We start from the raw sequence: 21,443 nt of genomic DNA on the forward strand, positions 1-21,443 counted from the left end.
GAGAGTCATAGAATCTGACACAATAAATAATTATTAAGCTACTAATTGCCAGGCACCATGCTAAGCACTGGGGTTATAAGAAATGAAAGACAGTTCCTACCCTCAAGTAGCTTACCATCTAAAAATGGACACAACACACAAAAAAGAGGAGGGAGAGAGAAGGGACACTAAGGGGTACCTGACCAGGAGACATCTTGTTTTGTGAAGTTGAAACCAGGCAGGACCACATAGGCAAAGTGGAGTGAGCTGAGTTCTGGTTCTCTCCTATATAAAGGAAGGCATTGGGAGGGGTTTGTTGCTTGGCTCTCCAGTCAGAGGAGAGAGAAGGCTGAGGGAGGGGGTGTCAATCAAGGCTTGAGTTAGCAGCCTGCTGAGTTTAGAAGGGTTGAGCTTATCTTGGGAGAAGCACCTTGTTCCTTAGAGTTGAAACCAGGCTGGGCAGCAGATGCAGCTTTTAAGTTGGAAGAGAGCTTAAGAGATCATCTATCTAGTTAATCTTCATTTTAAAGATGAGGAAGCACATATTGTCAGACAGGTACAGGTAGTAGAAGCTGTATTGGAACTCCAAGGGTGGTATTCTTTCCACTCTATGGTGTTATCAGCATGGTCCACTGGAAAGAACCCTGGATTTTGTTATCGGAAGACAATCAAGTCCCTACTGTGCTATAATATATCTGGGTGAACTTTGCTAAGCCCATTCCCCTCTTTGGGCCCAAGTTTTTTTGCATCTGCAAAATATTGGTTCAGAGAACTGCTAAATTCCCTTTCAATCTTTGCTCTATTTAAACTGTCTGGAAGGCTCTGAATGGGGTAGGCTGGGGCAACAAAAGAAAAGAGAATGAATTACTCTAGCTAATTCACTCCCCAAATTTAGAAAGTACCGCTGAGGCTCACATTCTTAAAATCTAGCCAATAGCTCACTAACATTCAGACTCCTTAAGAATCTGCCCAATATGATGGATATTCTAATAAACCTTGTCTTTGGCTGAAAAAAAAAAGTACCACTGAATATGCCTGTAGCACTTTTCCCAGATGCAATTTTGTCAAAAGCAATAATGATAAAATTTGATAAACAAAAACTCTTCCTGCTCCATCCATCCTGGATAGTCTATGCCATGGAATTATTCTTTAAAGTGTGGTTCTGAGCAATTAGTTTTTAAAAATAGTCACCTAATCTGAAAATATTGATTCATTCAATATTCAAGTGTGTTTTGCTTGTTTTGTGAAACCCAATTTAGTTTAAAAGGGGGGCATAAGATTTAGCTTTCAAAATCTTCAGACAAAATTATATACCCACATAGCCAGTTTCTAGAATCACAGAGTCTTGACATGAAGAAAGTGGTATAGAGCAGAGGTGTCAAATACCCACCTGGTTTTTAATACTCTGGAATTAGATCAAAATGTAATTGTCTGGGGTGGGGGAAGCTAGGTGGCACAGTGGATACAGCACTGGCCCTGGAGTCAAGAGGACTTGAGTTCAAATCCAGCCTCAGACACCTACCATCTATGTGACCCTGGGCAAGTCATCCAATCCCAATTACCTCCCAAAAAGTGTAATTGGGAAGTATTTAAGGAAATAAGTGAAGCTATAATAAAACACAGATACCATTACATTTTAAAACTAAAATCCTGCTCTGCCTGATTTCAACTCCACAGAATAAGATGCCCCCGAGTTGGGTACCCTCTGCTGTCCCCTACCTCTTTCTTGAATCCTTGTCAGTGTACTCTCCTGCTCCCCCCATTAGATTGTAAGCTCCTTGAGAGGAAGGACTGTCATTGTTTATTAAGTGTACACCCAGGACTTAGCATAGTGCCTGGCACATAGTGGCACATGTTTATTGAATTGGGTCCATTGTTGGAGAAAATGATGACTAGAGTCAACTACATAATTATGCTACTTAGTCTCATTTGAGCCCTCACTGCTGCCTGGCAATTGTTTTATTTTTCCCTAACTCTCAATAGTATCCACCATAGTGACTGTCCCACAGTTTCTCTCCCTAAGCATCCTACATAACATTTTCCTTTCCTATCATCAAAAGACCTTGCCTCCTACTTCAATGAGAAAATTCATCTTCTCCCCTTTCACTCCTTAAAGCCTTCTTCAGCATCTCCTGTACTATCCTTCCTTTTCCCCTCTAATTACTGATGAAGTAGAACTTCTGGTTGAAGAGACAATCCCTCTACCTGTAACTTTGATACCTCCCCATCCTATCTCCTGGGGGAGAGTGGAGGAGTTGTTTCCTTGAAGACAACCACCACCCCAAACACTCTTTATTTACTAATTCTTTCCCCATTGACTCCAAACATTTTCGGGTATCCCCTGTGTTCAAACAAATTTTCATTTACTTTATCACTCAAGCTTTTGCCCTATAGAGATAATACACTAATAAATTCCTAAAAAAAAATAAAATCTATCTATACTTCTTGCCTCTACTTCCTCATCTGCTATTTACTTCTCAGCCCCTTGCAAGCTGTCCTGACTACACCATTGACTGAAATCACCCCAAAAGGGGCAACTAGGTGACTCTGTGGATAGAATGTTGGTCCTGGAGTCAGGAAGACTCATCTTCCTCACTTCAAATCCAGCCTCAGACACTTACCAGCTCTGTGACCCTGGGCAAGTCACTTCACTGTGTTTGCCTCAGTTCCCTCATCTGTAAAACGAGCTGGAGAAGGAAATGACAAACCACTGCAGTATCTTTGCTAAGAAAACCCCAAAGGGTGTCACAAAGAGCTGGACTGGACTGAACAACAACAATAAATTAACTCTAAGATGATCCAAGAAGGATCTTATAATGAGTAAATCCTATCAGGTTATTCACACAAATCACAAATCACAGATTTAGAACCATAGACCATCTTGTCCAACCTCCTTAATTTATATATGAAGAAACTGAGGTCTAGAGAGGCAGGATCTTGCCCAAACCTAGACAGGTAACAAATATATTAAACTCCAAATTTGAACCCAGGTCCTCTGACTCAAAATCCAATGCTCATTCCACTGTATCTTCTGCAGTTTTTTGTACTTCGGAAACTGCTGACCACTTCCACCCCTCCTCCTAGCAGTTCTTTCCTCCCTCCACTGAAGTGATTCTCATTCTCTTCCTACCTATTTAGACAGCTCCCTTCAATCCAAATCTGCCATTCTGTGTCACTTGCTATAGGAAGGCTGTCCTGGTCTCCCTGCCCCCCACCCCCACCCCGGGTGTCAGTGGTTCCTTTTCAATTATCTTATATTTATTTATCTGTGTAAATGACGTATTTTCCAAATAGAATGAAAGCTCCTAGGAGGCAGGAACAATTTTTCATTTTGCCTTTTTATCCTCAACTTGGAGGACAAGAACTGAATTGAAGGTCCCTTCTAGCTGTGCCCTCTGATTCTAGGAGTAGGAAGGGACTTTAGAAACCATCTAGTCCAATTCTGACAATATGTCTACTAAAAAATCATTTACAAGTCTCATGAGGCAGTGGAGGGAAAAGCTCAGGGGTCATCTATTCTGTCTTCTCTCAGGAGTCCTGACAATCCAGGAAAACATAGACATGGATGTATTTTCATAGAGCTGCTCAAACCCTTGGGTCAAAAGAAATTTTTGGACTTGGAGTTTCTCGTGCAATGAGACCTGGTTAAAAATACCCCATCCACCCCTTTGAGTAGAGTTCTGCTGGTCTTTGTTTTTCTTCTGAGCTGTCTGTAGCTCCTGTAGGCAGTAAACACAGGGAAGGATAATGAGCCCTTGAGGCCTAGAGGCTTTAATAACTATTATTGCTGGGAAAATACGGTTTGTGGGGTAGCTCCAAGTGCCCTGGGAATAGTGCCTCCTTAGGTACCAGCCCTTAGATTGGGAGCTCCAAAATGTCTGTGTGAAAACTGTAATGCAACCAACGATCTTTATGTAATGTCAACTCTGAGCTCCAGAAGAGATGCAATCTTGAAGAAAAAGAGAGGGCAAAGAAGCCATGGACAAAAGAGTCTTGGTAATGTGACTTCCTCGTTCTCTTCCCAACGCTGCCTGAAGTTTTTCCTTTCACCTTGTGAGGGTGCCTAAAACGATTGCAATAAGAGCCTTACTTGAGTTAACAAATTCCCCTCTTAAGGTGCAAACAATTCCAGAGGAGTAAGGTTGGAGTTATCAGCCATTCAAGCCATAGTTGGAATTAATCTAGTCAAGGATTTAGAACTGGAAAATGACATTAGAGGTCATCTAGTCCAATCCTCTTGTTTTTTAAGATGAAGAAACTCAGGCCCACAGAGGTTAAGTGACCTGCCAAGGTCACTAGGTGACATAAGGTCCATTGCCCCCTCCTATTGGTCACCATTCAGGGTGCTTATGTTTACTTGGTTTTCTTAGTAACAAAGAAGGGCTCGATTCCCTAGAGTTGGGACAGTGTGGTCAAGAGTGACTGATGCAAAATAAAAAGCATCAATAAAACTTATTTTTAAAAAATACTAAATATTGGGACAGCATGGTGGTACAGTGAATAGAACTCCAGCAAATCTGGTCTCAGACCAGACACTGGACACTCACTAGCTGTGTGACCCTAGGCAAGTCATTTAACTGCAATTCCCTCACAAAAAAAAGTGCTAAATATTAAAGGGAAAAGAAAAATTGAAAGTGTTTTCCCCTCCCATTAACCTCAGTCTGCTTCAGCCAATCATGCAGCAGACCTTCAATAAATATTCGATGAATTAGCTCCTACCAGAGTATTATATGGTACCACTGATGTCTAAGGAAAGGGCTAAGCTGGAGAACAGGTGTTGAAGGGAGCACTCTGAAAAAGATTGGAGGAACGGGACAGCTAGGTGGCACAGTGGGTAGAGCGCTGGCCCTGAATTCAGAAGGACCTGAGTTCAAATGTGGCCTCAGACACATAACACTAGCTGTGTGACCCTGGGCAAGTCACTTAACCCCATTGCCTAGCCAAAACAAAACAAAACAAAGAAAAAGAAAAAAAGAAAAAATTGGAGGAACAAAAGATATTTCAAGGAGAAAGAAGGAGACGAAGAGAAAAAAGAGTAGCATCAAAGAGAATAACCAGCCTTTTTATTTGTCATTTAGCTATGAAATTGTTGGAAGAACACTGTCCAAGCACCTAGGAGATCTGTGTTCTACTTTTACCAAGAACTATTTATGTGATCTTGGACAAGGTATCAGCCCCAATTTGAGCTTCAGTTTCGTTTTAGCAAAATGAAATCAAGGAAATGTATTAGAGTAATTAAGTGTATCTAACCAATTAAATTGATTGAATTGATTTAATCAATCAAATGATCTCTAAAATTCCTTTCTTTCGTAGTAGGTGATGGTGATAACAAAAAATAACTTTCAGTTGTATGGTACTTTATGGTTGTTGTTGTTGTTAGTTATTTTTCCAGCCCTAGACAACCATTGGCAAGCTCATTTGGAGTTTCCTTGGCAAAGATACTGTATCGGTTTGCCTTTTCCTTCTCCAGCTCCTTCTACAGATGAAGAAATGGAGGCAGACAGGGTTAAGTGACTTACCCAGGGTCACACAGCTGCTAAGTATGATTTATATAGTTACAAAGGGCTAAAATTTTATACTCCCATAATTCAAAGATGGGCAGCCGGGACAAAAGAAAAAAAGGGAATGTTTTCTTTTCATAACAGTAATCCACGGGGCTGGAAATTCTCAGTTTAAGATATCTGAACAAGAGAAGATTGGTCAGGATGGTGAATTCTCTTAGCTTGACACTGCTTAGTGAATGTGATTTACTCAGCTCAGGGTTCTTGTTAGCTTTCCTTCCCCGTCCCTGCCTTAGCCCCCCTCCCCTCCCCGTTCTCTCTTCTCTGTTCCCATTCTCCCCACAGAACACCAAAATCTCAGCCTGCCCACCTGGTGAGCCCCACAGCTCAGGGGTTTTCAAGGTGATTGCTTTCTGAACCTGGTGAGGGTAAGGTTACCCAAAGCCTTGTGGGGTCTGTTTAAACAACTGTGTCTGAACAGGAAAAGCAAACCAACAGGGAGCTCCTTCCATTTCTCCTCCAGCAAAGGCAGTGGCCAATGTATCTAGGATACACTTTCACTTAATTGGGCTACTCCAAGTGGCGGGTGCTTTTGATCAGATAGGCTCAGGGTAGGTACAGAGCCATCAGAGCTGAGCTAACCTACAGATTCAAAGGCCTGATTTGGATTTGAGCAGCTGAGATAGCTGGGGACTGGTTCCAGATGGCGGGGACAGCCAGCAGTGAGGCAGCAGCAGCAAGGGGGACAGGGCCTCGGAAGCCACTGCCCAGGAATACATTCCTGTGGGGAGGAAAAGGTCAGTGAAAGTGCTGGGGTCAGAGGGATTCCTAGCTCTATGGCTCTTGATCTTGAATTCTCAACCTATGAATTTTCCCTAACTTTTTACCCCCTGGAACAGGATATCTCCTCTGTTGTGCCTCTCTGAGAAATCTCCAGATCATAGGAGATTCAAAAGTTCTAATCATGGAATCTTGAGATTGGAAGACCTGAGTTGGAGGCTTGGATTCCTCATTTCTTAGCTGTGTGACTTTGGGATGGGCCCTTGACCTCTCTGAACTAATTTCCTCTTGGTAAAATTAAGTTAATGGTATTTGCACTGTCTTCCTTACAGGGCCAGCGATGTGAGGCTTTAAGGTGATATAAAGTACTCTATAACTAGGCAGCCCATATAAAAGTGAGAGTCCTGTTCCCTGGACCCTTTACACCTTGCTTTGAGGCCAAGCCATTAAATTCCCACCTCTTTCTTTCTGGAAGCTAAGGGTTTTCTGTCCCACGATCTTTCTACCTAATCTCCCTGGCTGCTTCTGCCAGACACACTCCATCCCATAGTTTGGACGGTGAGGTTGGTTTACAAAATCATAAAATTTTAGAGCTGGAAGGGACCAGGGAACTCACCTAGGCCAATCCCCTAAATGTACAGAGAGGGAAATTGAAGACTGGAGGAGGGAAGACACTTGTTCAAGCTAGTAAGTTAGCTAGTAAATAGTATAGCCAAGATTCCAGCCCATAACTCTGGACTCAAAGGGAAATTTGGCTTTTTATTAATACCAAACCTCTTTTCCTATAGACAGAAACTATGGCTAGGGAATAGGAGGATCAAGGCTTACTCTGGAGGGATTTAAGTGAAATTTTTTGGGGGGTCTGCTACTTAGGATACAAAGTCCTCCAATACCTGGGACTGGTTCCCAGATGCATTCTGACTCTCTGGCAGGAAGGCCCTGACCCAGGAATGGCAATCTCTCTCTCTCCTCTCCTCTTATCCCATGTACTTTCTTTTCTTTTCTCTTTCTTTCTTTCTTTCTTTCTTTCTTTCTTTCTTTCTTTCTTTCTTTCTTTCTTTCTTTCTTTCTTTCTTTCTTTCTTTCTTTCTTTCTTTCTTTCTTTCTTTCTTTCTTTCTTTCTTTCTTTCTTTCTTTCTTTCTTTCTCTCCCCCCCACTCTGTCTGTCATTCTCTCTTTCTCTCTTCATCTCACCTGATGAAGGCAACCTCAGCCAGAGACCTAGCTCTTTCCAACCCATTAATAGGAGAAAAGCAGATCAAAGATAATCCTTTACTTTAACAAAGCACTCTGTGTATGTCATTTGATCTTCAAAATAATATTGTGAGATTAGTGAAGCAGTTATTATTACCCTCCTTCTGCAGAGCAAGAAACTACTTTTCAGATAAGATGAGGGACTTGTCCAAAGTCAAGTAAGAACCAGTTCTCCAGCTGAAGTCTTCAGACTCCAAGTCTGAAGTCCAAGGTTTTAAGAAAGAGTGACCTGAAATAACTACTTAGCTTGGACAAGTAATTTCATTGCTGAATCTGGCCTCTTTCTTCATGTCAAATGATAGAGTGAAACTGTATTGTCTGAGTCCCTTATAGCTCTAGACATCTTTGACTTACTATATCTTCTGTCTGACCTAAGCCTTGGGGTTGGCAAGTGTCTTTGGGTTCTATAAAGATTCATGACTACCTCTCTGTCCCTGTGGGACACACCAAAGATAATGTTGTGCCTAGATAAGTGTGGAAGTAAGTCCCCTTGCTGTATTTACAATTTGTGACCCAGTGTGAGCATCAAAATTGTTTCTAGGATGTTCCAGTTACTGTGTGATCTTGGGCAAATCATATCCCCTCTTGGGCCTGGGTTTCCTCATCTATCAAATTCAGGGGTTGGACTAGATGATTTTAATCCTGCACCTCTTAAATAATAACCCCTTCCCAACTCTTCCCATGAAAGCAACTAGGACACTTTTTTTCATGATCTCTGGGAGGGTGTGATGGCCTCTGGGCCAGGAATCTACATTTTCCAACTGGCAGATTGTGCCCAACAATAGGGCAGGAAAGTGACCTCAGGAAGGGAGGAACAGCCTTGTCACTCCTTCCCTTCCCCAGGCCCACCCTATACACACCCAAGCTGCCGACGCCAAAGACCTAGGGAAGCCAAAGAGTAGTTTGGATTATGTCTGGGCTTGTACTTCTTGGAAAGTCTTCGAGTGAACCACAGAATCAGACTGTTAGAACCTGAGATCTCATATACTCCAATTCCCTCAAACCTGTGAGGAAACAAGTGGCCAAGGTAGAAGAGAGGTATTAGTGACTTGTCCAAGGTCACAGATTTCATCTGTGGCTGACCTATAACAATTTTAAGAGACCCCGATCTCCTAAATCTTAACCAAAACATCTCTTTTGGGGAAAAATGAAACGAGATTAAAGCACATATGCACAGAGAAAATTCCAACAATGAGCAATTCCTCTGTCCACATCCTAAGTAAGAGGCTGGGTTTGGTTTATCTATGCTCAGATCCCATCACCTCTAGGTCATTACCTTCCCTGTGGGGGAACCAGTTGACTCTAACTGAGGAAGAGCAATCAACTCAGCTTAAACCCTACCAGCAGTTTCTGAGGAAGTCGGAAAGCCTGATAGAGACTGAATGGAGGCTACAACAGGCCATGACTGAGTTCATTTTTGGAAGAGTAAATCAAAACTTCCTTTTAGGATATGGGTCTCGACTACTCCTAGGTATTACACCATAGTAGAAAGAGAACTGCTTTGGTAAGATTTGGGTGTCGATCTGGTTCTCCCTATTGCTGCATCTATGACCTAAGGCAAGTCACTTTCAAACCTATCCAGGTCTCAACTTCTTATTCTGTGAAAGGAAGGCTTTGAACAGCTGATCTCTAAGGTCCCATCCAACTTTTGTCGCTAAAATACCAGAGTTCTTTCTAAACACAGGGAAGCAGGAGATTCCCTCATAGAGAATGATGAAGCTTTGTCTTGTTTTGGGGACAAACACAGATCTGGTGCTGTGTCCCAATCCCCCATTCCTCCTTTCCCTCCCCTCTTCATCTGCTTCAGGGTAACAGTCAGTGAAACTAAAAAGATTCCTGGCTATGTTAGATGGAAATCTTCTTCTGAATTCTGACTTCGTGAAAGAGCCAACTTTCCTCGGCTAGGAGAATGCAAAGGATTTTTGGCGGGTCAGGGCCAACAGGATTGGACCAGAAGCTCCAAAGGTGCCATCCTCAGCAGAAGTGGGTTCGAATCTTTGCTCTGCTTCTCGTGCACCCCTCTGCGACTTAGTTTCCTCGTTTATCAAACGATGATACTAATTCTTGCCCTTCTTATCCAGTAAAATCTCTATAGAAAGGTGAACTATTGGTATTCTTTCCCAAATTAGCTACCTGTAATGTGTTCCCCTTGTCCCCAAAGTTTTTTCGAGGAACCTGCCCCTCCTCCTCACCGATGCGCCCCCAGCCTCCTCCTCCCACCCTCTGGAGCCAGAGGATGGAGATCACAGGAGCGAGGGATTGTTTCAATATTCATCTGAGCCATTTGGGGTATTTCACCGTCTTCAAAAGGAGGGGGGGAATCTCGTGTCCTTGAAAGCAAATGATTAGCAGAACACTGGGAATACAATAATTACGCCAAATGGAAATCAGCTCACAACCAAACAATACAGCCCTTGTGAACCGCTGTGCTTATAAAATGTAGGAAATCTTATAACTCAGGGAGGGATCTGGTGAAATATCCCGACTTGGGCAAAGACAGGCAAACTGTTTCAAAGTGGAGGGTAGGAAATGGGAGAGGAATTAAAACCTTAGAGCTTAGAATATGAGAGCGGGAGTGATTTATGGTTAACCTATAGAGCGCGAGTAGTTCGAATGGTAAGACTGAAGGAGACCTTAGAACATGGAAAACAGAATATAAGAGCTGGAGGACACTTTTGAGATCATCTGATCATTTTGTAGATGAGGAAATGAAGCACAGATAAGTTCGACGGCTTCCCTAAGGCTACACAGCTGATAAAGCCTGACTAAGTATCCTGACCTCCTGACTCATGGTCCCCTCTTTCCACTACTGTAGGGGAGGGGGAAAAAGGGGGTTAAAAATAGTATCAGTGAGTCTGTGATATTTACTGACAATAATAGCAAGAGTTCCTAAAACCACAGGCTGGAAATTGATATTTTCATGTTGCAGAGCTGGGGACAAATTGCATTTCATTACAGTCCGGAATCAATAAACAAACACTAAAGAGTCAGTCCTTGCTTCAGCTCTACCTGCACTGCTGTCTATTCCAAAACCCTTGGAAAAAAGGTTTCGGGGAAAGGAGTGTGAGTTAATGTTTTTTTGGGGAGGAGATGGGGTGCGGTGGGTGGTTAAGACGAAAGCAGCGGCTGTAAACTGCGTTTGGGGCAATTGAGGGGGGCAGTCTCTGTGAGAGCACCCAAAGGCATACAATTCATCTCTGGATTTTTATAACTTTCGCCTCTAGAAAGAGACTGGTTGGGGCCCCATTTACTCATAATGATCACATTCAAGTCCGTGATTCAGAATGAATCATGCTATAAGGCTTCCATTTAAATTGGGCTGGAGGAGGGGACAGACGAAGAGAAGAGAAGAGACGAGAACAAGAGGGAGGAGGAGGACTGTAGACTGTCTAGGAAGATGAGAATGCTGGCTGCTTTGAATTGTCTCACCTCCAAGCACCCAAGGGGCGCGCGGGGGGGGCGAGAGGGGTTGTAGGGAGAGTAAACTTTCTTCACTCGCGTTTTTAAGCTCACCTTCCTTGGTTGTGGAAAGCCCTGCAGGTCATGGAAGGGACGCTGACAGCTTAATAGTACAGTCACACAGTCATTTTCTTTCATTAACGTTTTGTAGAACCAAGTTCTAGGCGTGCTAAATCCCGTTTTAAAGTATTTCCAAGGACGGTCATAGTGTATAAGGAAACTTGAAAAAGACTGGGAGCAGGGCAGATAAGAGAAGTTCCATCTTTTCCATATGAATTTTTTCAATGACCAGTCCCCCCCCCCCCCCCCAAGGATTGATTTAATCTTAGAACTGCGTCCGACTCTGCTTGGCTATTGACAAACCCTGTCCTCTAGGTGGGAAGAACTGAAGTCTGTGAATATGCATTTCAAAGGAAACAAATTTGTTCCCCTTTCTCTGTCTCTTCTCCGAAAGCCTGTCTCTCTGTGTGTCTCTGGCTACGTCTCTCCCTGTTGGTTTGTCTTTTCCCTTCCACCTCCTCCTGGATGAAGACACCGTTCATACTCAGATCCTGGGAGGCAGCCGTGATTTCAAAGACTTTTTCTCTTCTAGAACCCCCCCCCCCAGAGAATTTCCCATGTTTCCTGGTGCAAAGGTTTTGAATTCCGGACAGCCAATCCTTCAGTATCTAGTCTGATGCATTACAAATACAAAGTGCTGCAAAGTATTGGAAAATTGAGGCTCCAATCCCACCAGCGCCGAGGAGCAAATAACACCTTCAGGGTTGACCCGCTGTCTTAGTGCTCAGAAGTTCGCCTTGAAAATAATGTTTATTTTGTTTTGAATCGTTACCAGTCATTCAACGAATACCCCTAATTGAATGGCCCAGGTTTTTACCCGAGCTTCTAAAGCTTCTGCTCTCTGACCCTCACTCCTCCCCTCTTCCCAGCCCCCCTCCCCACTCCCGCCCCGGCCCAGGTCTTCGAACTGTTCTGGGCCTGGGGGAGATTTTGGAGTTGGAAAAGTATTATATAGTGCGTGTTGAAAGGAAGCATAGACAAGAGATAACCCTAAACTTCATAGTCAATTTCATTTTGGTGAGACACTGGAGAGCAGAGGACACGGAGTTACAGAACAGTACGGTTAGAGTACCATGTCTTCTACTGAAGTAGAAGCTGTGTGATCTTGGAATAGTCACCTCTCCTCTCTGGGTCTCATTTTCCTTCTCTACAAAATGAGAGTTGGACTAGAGTTTTTCGCAGGTCCCTTCTAGCTTTAAGCTCTATGTCGGTTGGCAGAAAAGAGGGAATAGTTTCTTCCTGTGTGATTTTTAAGTATACCGGAATAAAATCAGAAAATCACTGGATGGAATCTAAAGGTGGTTGAGGATGGGAGGGAAATGAAATTTCCCAAAGAAAGCAGAGAAGCCCCTTAAATGGAGGGTGAGGGTCCCCTGATCGTCACCAAACTCGCAGCATGCAGCTTAGTAATAGTAGTCCCCTTGTATTTTTCCATACCCCTTACTCCCACAGTCTCTCACAAGTTAAATCCTTTGGGTTTGGTCCCTAAAGACGGAGAGAAGAGGTGCTGATTTAGAGAGTTAGACCTGGCCCTGACCATTTATCGGGCACTTTAACCACAGAGGTTGCTTTAGGACTGAGCCCCCGCAGCCCCGGGGTCTGCTTGACATCTTGAAGCTTAAATAACCGTAAGGCATTGTTACTGGTTGGCAGCAAAGTGGTTCGTTACGCCTGATTGGGCTAATTGCTTTGAAATAGGATATATTATCTATAATTATAGAGATCTAGGAGGAGACGGCCAGCCTCCGCTTTCATCTTTTCCAAGTGCATCATAATGTCGCGATCAAATTAATTTGGGCTATTTGAAATAGTGCCTCCCTTCTTCCCCTCCCCCCCCCCCCCCCCCGCCACTCTACCCCTAGCCCAGTCTGTTCTACTCCTCTCCCGAAATCCTCTATCCTCACCGCTCCCCCAACTTTAAAGAGACGAGGCGCGTAGGCCACAGAGGGGAAGGGAATGGGGCGGGAGGGGTGGGAGTGGGGATGGGGGTGACGTGAGAAGGAAAGGAGGTAAGGGAGGGTGGAGGTCAATTTCTGCGACGGCGCCTTTTAAAATCCTGGAGACCCAAGTGACTTGGAAGATTTCACTGTGGAGTATCCTGCTTCGGCCCCACTAGATGATAGGAACTAGAGAGCGCTGAGTTCCGAACTTTGAAACTTCAGGTCTGTCCAAGGTACCAGGGGAGGGGAAGGGATTTGTCCCTTTAATGCAATACAGTTCTGGGGCAAATTTTCATAGTGCGGAGCTGAGGAAGCAGGAAAACTTCTGCTCTCAACTCCCAATTTGGCTGAAAGCTCGCGCACTGTGCTCTCAAAGGACTTGCAAAGCTCCAATAATTTATTTTCCAGCTCCTAAATTGCATACCTCCTCCACCCAGCATTTTAGAGGCGCGCAGGCTGCCTCTAAAGCCGAAGGCAAAGCTGTGGTCTATGCAATCTTTCCTCAGGTCCCGACCCGAATTCCAAAGTAGCTCCTCTGAAGGGCGAGGATCATAGCACTCCTGCTGCCTCCCCAATTCCTCATCCCCTAGACTCCTTTGCTGCATTTGCACCAAAATAAAATGCTATGGGTAATCGGTTTTCACAGCACATTCATTATATTAAACGGTTGCTGTTTGAGACGCTAATTGCGCAATATCGTTATCTAGCGCCAGTGCCCCACTGAGCAGCTCGTTTCAAATAAACAGAGAGTCACTTCAACAACTGTAACAAAGCAAATTAAAAACAAAACAGGGTGGGAAAGGGGAGAGAAAAACTAAAACGGAGGGAGCAAGGAGCCGCGTCTATCTCTCCTACTTCCAGGAAGGAATTTCCTTGCTATGGATTAAAGTTACCGAATCTAGAGAAAAGATGGAAAGAGTTTTGGGAGGGTACATCTGAAAAACAGTCCCTTTGCGAAGTCCAGACAGACATATAAGTATGCTTTCAAAGAGACAAGGAGGAAAGGAAAGGGAAGAAGGGAGGAGGGAGGAGAGGGGGGGAGAGAGAGAGAGAGAGAGAGAGAGAGAGAGAGAGAAGAGAGAGACAGAGAGAGAGACAGAGACAGACAGAGACAGACAGAGACACAGACAGACACGGATAGACACAAACACAAAGGGACAAAGACAGACAGACGAATGTAGATAGAGAGGCAGACAGGCAGAGTTAGATGTTCATGAAAGAAAATCTGACAATGCTTAGGTATTCAAAGAGTGCGAAAGCAGCTGGGTTAACCAAACGAAGTCTTCTTTAAAATTCCCCCACGACAGCGGGGCTTGAGGAAGTTAAAGGGATATGCAATAGGGGAAAGGAAAGGAGAAACCCCAAATTTGTACATTATCTGTCTCTGGGTAGACAAGACTTTGCCAGGATATGAATTACAATCAAGTCCGATGATGCCATGATTAAAATACCACCAAGTATGAAAGAAATGTAAACACTGAAGTTCATTACTGCGAGATAAATATGGCATAATCATCTCATCCTGTCATCCACTCTGGGCTCCCCAGTCAAAGCTCAGTTCCAAGAAGTAGAGCTAGGCTAACTTCGCCAGAACCATTTCAACACCCTGTTAAAACTAAAACTATATACATACATACATACATACATGTATACATACATACATGAATCTAGATACATCTTTTCCCTTCCTCTCCTCCCCACTCCACCTCCTCCCCATTCATATTTCCACCAGAAACAATGAGATCGAAACCCTGAGGGATTGTTGCAATCAGCGACTCCAAACGCACATTATTCTTCTCTCCAGTAACTCTTTTCTGAGAGCCGGCAGCAGGCGGGCAGCGCCTTTCAGAGAGGGTGCAGCCCAAGATCAATAGGCGGAAGGGGTTCTATTATTACAATGATTATGATGGGTACTTAGAATTTATTCCTATCTCTAGATTTCTCTCTCACACTGATACCCAAGCCTTCATTCCTACTTGAAACAAAAGCAGAAAGCCAGGGAAAATCCTGCTTGTTCTCCAGCCTCGACCGAAAAATAAAAAATTAAATAAAATAAAACCAGAATTTGGGGAAAATATTCTGAGGAGGGGTAGAGTAAACTGAAGCTGTCAGGCTGAATGGACAGGGGTCTCAAGGCTAAGGCGGTTTGCTCCCTGGAGGCGGGTTAAAATCTTCCACAGTCCCACTCCAGTTGAAGCCTTTGATCAGGCCGCTGCTGGCGCCTAAAAACAACATCACTTGTCTGCCTATTAGAGGCACTGACTAATCGGGACAGATTGTTTATTCTCGCAATTAGCAATGCTGCTGCTTCTAGGAAAGAGCAGAGGCTGCTCTTTGCTCCTCAGACGAGCCCAGCCCCGCAGCCTCGGGGCAGAGAGTCGGCCAACCTGAAGCAAAAGGGCTTTTCACCTAGCCCATAAAACTAGAGGGCTACTAGGAGAACTGATGGCCTCTTGGTGAGGTTGGATTCCCCTACATCCTGCGAGACCGCTTAGACTCCCAAATCTCCCAGACCATTGGGTCCCTATCCCCCAAACCACGTTTAAATTTAAATGAGAAGGTGAAAGCTTCTACCTTCCCTCCCGTTTGCTCTCCGTAAGCAAGCAAAGAAGACCCAACCTTTCTTCCTCTATGTTTCAGGTCTGTAACAAATCTGAAGACATGATGTAAACTTCCAGTTAGGGTAACAGGCGAATTTTACACACGGAGGCGCCAGGGCCTTTTAAAAATATCCCACAGGATTTGTACCCCCTCCTTAAAAAAAAAAAACAAAAAAAAACCCAAAACAGAAATGGTGGCTATTCACACCCCCTGCACAGTGCATAAGATTATACCTTTCTCCTAGACCTGATTCCTTTTGTGTTTCTAAAGTTTCTGCTCTCATCCATCCGTTTTCTTAATCTCTATGAGCATAATCTACAGCCTTTATTGGGCCCAGTTAAAAGGAGAGGGAATTCTCTGTCCCACAGCCTTAGAGATAATTACCCTAAATGGCTGCTACAGCCTCTTGTGTTTCTAGGAGATTAGAGCCCTGTAGCCATCAATAAACTTTTCTCAGCGAGCGGCCAATCACGTTATTAGAGAACCGTTCCGTTTTAGTGCCGGTCCATCCTGGTCACAGGGATAAGAGATCATAAAAATGGGGGGGGGGGGAAGCCACAGAATAAAAGATCCAAGTCTCTAGTGCTTTCCGAGAAAAGCCTGGAAGAGTCCTAATTCTGATGGTGATGGTTATATATACATACACACGCGCACACACACACACATATACACATTCATGTTATATCTGTATATATTCATATTACACATACATACATATATATGTATATATATAAAATACATAAGCTGATATTTCCTTCCAAATGGAGAAATAAAACCATTTCACACCAAACACAAGGGATAACCAATGTTATGTGGGGATATGTAATTCGCTATTTTCCTATCCTGCACTTTTCTCCACCCCACTTGAGGTGCTTTAAAAAAATCTAAATATATATGTATATGCAGAAAACTGATAGGATCAAGTTGTTTTCAAAAGACTTGCAGTTTGAGGTCACCCTGAGGACAGCCCTGAATTTTGTTGACATAGATGTTGGTTGTATTTCTATAAGTCTTAAATCAGAAATGAGGCACGCCCAACACCCCCCCATTCCCTCAATACTTTGTAATGTAACCTAATTCCAAAAGAGGAAGAAAAAAATGAATATGAATCACTCCTGTTTAGAAAAAAGTGAGTCTCTATCCAGTAATCTTTGGACTTTAGTGACTGTTGGTCTCACTTTGCTTTTACAAACCCGAGCAAAGGCATAGACCGCTGCGTCAGAAGAGAGAATAAATCTCACCATCTGGATAAAAAGGTAAACCAAATCTAAGAAAGAGAGGAAACCTGAATAGGTTGGAAGAAAAGAGGTAGAAAAGGGCAGGCACTGGAGAAGAGGGAAGGGAAAGGAAGGGAAGGGAAGGGAAGGGAAGAAACAGCAGAAATGTAGTTGGGAGCTAACTTTCCCATTCACAACACCCTCCCACCTCTTCTTTTACTGTTGTTCCTGTACCCCCACCCCTATTCCTATCCCACCCCCACTCCTACAGCTCTAGTCCATCCCGAACAAGAAGACTGGAGAAGGTTGTTGGTAGGTAAGTCCTGGAGCTCGGGGCCCAATGGAGAACTCCTGTTCCTCCCCTCTCTACCCTGATTGGCCGGGAGCGCGCTTGGCTTTGCCTTATTAACAAGTCCTACTTGGGAGCCGCGACTGGACAGTACCCAAACCCCTGAGAGCGAGAGACGGAGAGCTGTGAGTTGCTCGCCACTGAAGCCTGGCATTTTGGGAAGAGAGAAGAAGAAAGGGTGGGGGACTAGAGAGCCAGTACGTTTCTAAGTAAAAACCCACCCACGCAAACTTCCCCAACCCCATGGTCGGTGGCGGCTGCTGCTGCGTCCTGAGGCTGGAAGGGACATCGGCTCTGTATGGCCCCGGCTGTTGATATGACTTCTTTACAAATCGGTGTCAAAATCGAGGAGTCTCCTGTGTCTGCCTTCAGCAAGCCCGGCGGTGGGGGAGGCGGCGGCAGCAGTTCGGGAGGCGGTGGGGGAGGCCAGACTCCCAGCGCTTCGGCGGCCGCTATGGGGGGAGAGGAGGAAGGCGAAAAGCCGAAAGTGCCCCCTTCTCTCCTGCCTTTCAGCGTGGAGGCGCTCATGGCTGACCACAGGAAGCCGGGGCTCAAAGACGCCCTCCCCGGGCCCGACGGCCCCCAGGCCGCAGGAACTTCGTCTCAGTCCCTGGCCACCAGGGTCGGATCCTTAAGCGCCGGGGCTGCCCCAGAAACGCCCGCTTCCCCACTGTCTCTCAACAGCCATTTTTCGGTGGGAGGACTCATAAAACTGCCGGAAGATGCACTTGTCAAATCCGAAAGCCCGGAGAAGCAGGAGAGGACCCCGTGGATGCAGAATTCCAGATTTTCCCCACCTCCCCCTAGTAAGTAGGAAACTTGGGGTGGCGGTCCTTGAATTATTTTTTGTTTTGTAAGGGTAGGGAAGGAGGGGAGATCAGGTCAGGAAAAAAGACATGCCGTGTGCGTGTACATTCATGTCTGCGTGCATTTGCTTGCAGGAATGTACGGGTATGCGTATTACAATCAGTTTCAAGGCTTGAAGACCTGGGAGTCCGGCCCCTTCATTTTACAAATGGGGAAACTAAGTCCTAGAGAGAAGTAACTTGCCCCACGTCCACAGTTAGTAAGTGGAGAAAGTCCAGGTCTCCGGATTTCCAATTACAGTCCACCACACAACATCATCTCCACATTCATAACGGACCTTTGCGTTTTCTTAAAATGCGAGAGGGGGAAGCGTCAGAGTCCGAGGTATGGGGGGAGGCCAGACTCTTCTGTGAATGTGGCCTCCGCCCAGGAACTCTATGGTTGTTGATGGATCCCACTCGTGGGCAAATCATTTCCTAACACCCTACTCTCCCTACCCCTGCCTCTTTCCCCTCCCAGACCCAAAACAACCGGAATGGGGGGCAGGGGCGGGAAGGGTGAATCTCTGTTATCACATACTTTGTCCAGAATTGCTTGGGTCACTTTCCACATTGATTGCTGCCTCGGTCTGTTGCTCTAACCACTCCACGCCCCTAGTCCCCACCCCCACCAGTTAAAAGAACCCCTTCCTCTGGATCTAGTTGGGCTGAAGCGTTTGCAAGTTTTCCAACTGAAGGTCAGCAAGCTATTTAGGGAGTGAAGACACTCACTTTAGTTCAAAGGGTACTTTAGAGATGGTCCACACTCCCTTTTAATTTCCTGATGCCAAAATGCTTTTTGGTTTGGGAAGCACCCAAATTTGACTTGAACTGTCTTCCAGCACTCCGCTAATCTGCTTTCAATTAAGTGGAGATCAAGAGATTGGGAGATGGGGGCCGGGGTGGGGGTGGGTTGGGGGTCATTCATGTACACACGTCCTGAACTTATAAAGATGGTTAAGTGTTCAGAAGGATTTAAATAGCACGGGAAATTCCCAAGTTTTCCTCATTTCCTTCGATTATTATTATTTTTTTGTATGTGTGTGTGAAATAATAGAAGGAATTCAATGCCATGATCTTTAAGAACGATTTTATCTGGGGATTAAAATTCTTTGAAATGAAAGCCCCTCCCTTCATTTAATGACTAAAGAAGGCCGACAAAAATGTTATGACTTCACTGCAGGGTAATTATGTTTCATCTGCTAGACTCCGCTGGCCTCTGCTTTTAGCTAAAACTCAGGGAAATTTTTCTTTGAATTAAAATGCTTAAATATCCTCTTCGCCCGTTTTTGCCCCTAGGGCATCTTCTTCCCTTTGAGTTGGGAGAAGAGAGGGTGGTATTAAATGATAGTTTGATGCTGCTCAATATCCCTACCCACACAGACAATCCAAAGGACATTTTAGAACCTATAACACCTAAAATTGGAATTTCATTTTCTGGAATTCATAAAGTTGCCCTATTTTTTTCAGAATTGCAACCTTTCCTAGAGAAGCCTGCAGGCCACTCGGCTAGGGTGAAGGGCCCCAACCAGAATAGCAAGAGTTTTTAACTTAGAACTCTTAATTACTTGATTAATTTCTTTTTCTTGGGCCAGAAAAACGGGCTGTGTGTGTGCTCTGTACTAAAGTTGTTCAATTTATGTTCGGGGTTAGCTCTGCTTAGAATCTAGGATTTTCTCAGCAGCACAATTTCCTGAACTTTCTCCTTATGAGTTTTCTGATCCGGTCCTGCAGACTCCTTGACTCTACTTAAATTTATTTGGTTTTACACGGTAGGGACAGGACACAGTTTCACTCCCTTAGGGTCTTCTCCCGTCTTACTTATACAGGACAAAGAAGGTCCGGTTAGGTCTCTTTTCGGGGCAGAGGGGATAAGTGGTAAGGCAAGGGCTGACACTTGGAGTGCCAGGCCTGGAGGACACCAGAGACATTGAGGAGGGGAACGCTTCCGTGGGAATCGGTGGGAATTTCCTCTACCCTTTGAGTTACTAATCAGTGCTCTCTCTGTCTCTTTCTGTCTCTGTCTCTCTCTCTCTGTCTCTCTGTCTCTGTCTCTGTCTCTCTCTGTCTCTGTCTCTCTCTCTCTCTCTCTCTCTCTCTCTCTCTCTCTCTCTCTCTCTCTCTGTCTGTCTCTCTCTGTCTCTCTTACCTTCTCCCTCTCTCCCACCCCTTCCCCTCTTTCAGGGCGGCTCAGTCCTCCGGCCTGCACTCTTCGCAAGCACAAGACCAACAGAAAACCTCGGACTCCCTTCACCACGGCGCAGCTGCTGGCTCTGGAGAGGAAATTCCGCCAGAAGCAGTATCTGTCCATCGCAGAGCGGGCCGAGTTCTCTAGCTCCCTGAGCCTCACCGAGACCCAGGTGAAGATCTGGTTTCAGAACCGACGTGCCAAGGCGAAGAGACTGCAAGAGGCGGAGCTGGAGAAGCTGAAGATGGCAGCCAAGCCCATGCTGCCCCCCGCTGCTTTCGGCATCTCCTTCCCCTTGGGAGGCCCGGCAGCTGTGGCCGCGGGCGCTTCACTCTATGGCGCTTCCAGCCCCTTCCAGCGGGCCGGGCTGCCGGTGGCGCCAGTGGGACTATACACGGCGCACGTGGGATACAGCATGTATCATCTGACATAAGAGAGGGGAGGAGGAAGAGGGGCCTGACCCCACCGGACCTCGAGCGGCCCTCAGCCAGGCAGCAGCGAGAGCCCTTGGAGCACCCACTGAAGGTGCCTGTTTCCAGGTTTCCCCCTCTCTCCCCCAACTCGATTATCCTCTCTCCCGCCCTCCCCCCCCTTCTCCTTTACCACAAGTGGCAGGAACAATCCATCCCCATTATCTCTTTGATCCTTTTGAAACTCCCACGACCTTGACATTCTCTTTCCCACTCTTCCCTTCTCTAGAATGCTAAAGCTCTGGGAGGGAACTTAGAAAGTTTCTAGCTCTACCCCTTCATTTTACAGATGAGATGGGGAGGAAAAAAACTTAAATTTCATCCATAGAAGAGGGGTTAAGAGACCGGGTGTCTGTGAGAGAGATGTTTCCCAAGTTAGAGACTTTGGTAGAGGAGTTAAGAAAAGTCTGGAATCCTGGGCAAAAATTGCTTTGGGGAAAAATAATGCATAATAGATAAATGATAAAGGCCAGATGAAAGGGATCTCTTTCCTACCAACATATGAATGATTTCCACTTTCTATTAAGCAACACCACTTGTTTCTTTCCCAAATAGTCCCTTTGGAAGGGACTCTATGTACTATGTAATATAATGTATATTTGAAATTTTATTATCATTTATATTATAGCTATATTTGTTAAATAAATTAATTTTAAGCTACAGTGATTTGCTCTTTTTTCATTGTTTTCTCTGTAGTGTTTTGTTTCTAACAGTATTTTAATCTCTAATTCCCCACACTATGTTGATGTCATGCTAGTGGTGACATACACTTCTGCAGAAGAAAAGCGGTGTGTTTATTT

At 44.9% G+C, this 21,443-nt stretch overlaps 1 protein-coding gene across 1 annotated transcript; it reads left to right on the forward strand.

Moving 5' to 3' along the window:
* Positions 1-17,238: 17,238 nt before the first annotated feature.
* MSX1 (msh homeobox 1) lies at positions 17,239-21,305 on the forward strand. The gene is made up of 2 exons (XM_020992068.2): positions 17,239-17,946; positions 20,170-21,305. The coding sequence occupies exons 1-2, from the start codon at positions 17,439-17,441 to the stop codon at positions 20,604-20,606; spliced, it is 945 nt and encodes a 314-aa protein (XP_020847727.1). The 5' UTR covers positions 17,239-17,438; the 3' UTR covers positions 20,607-21,305.
* Positions 21,306-21,443: the final 138 nt, after the last annotated feature.

Source organism: Phascolarctos cinereus, unplaced genomic scaffold (genome assembly GCF_003287225.1).
Source record: "Phascolarctos cinereus isolate Bilbo 61053 unplaced genomic scaffold, phaCin_HiC Scaffold_9;HRSCAF=440, whole genome shotgun sequence".
In the NCBI taxonomy this organism is placed as follows: domain Eukaryota; kingdom Metazoa; phylum Chordata; class Mammalia; order Diprotodontia; family Phascolarctidae; genus Phascolarctos; species Phascolarctos cinereus.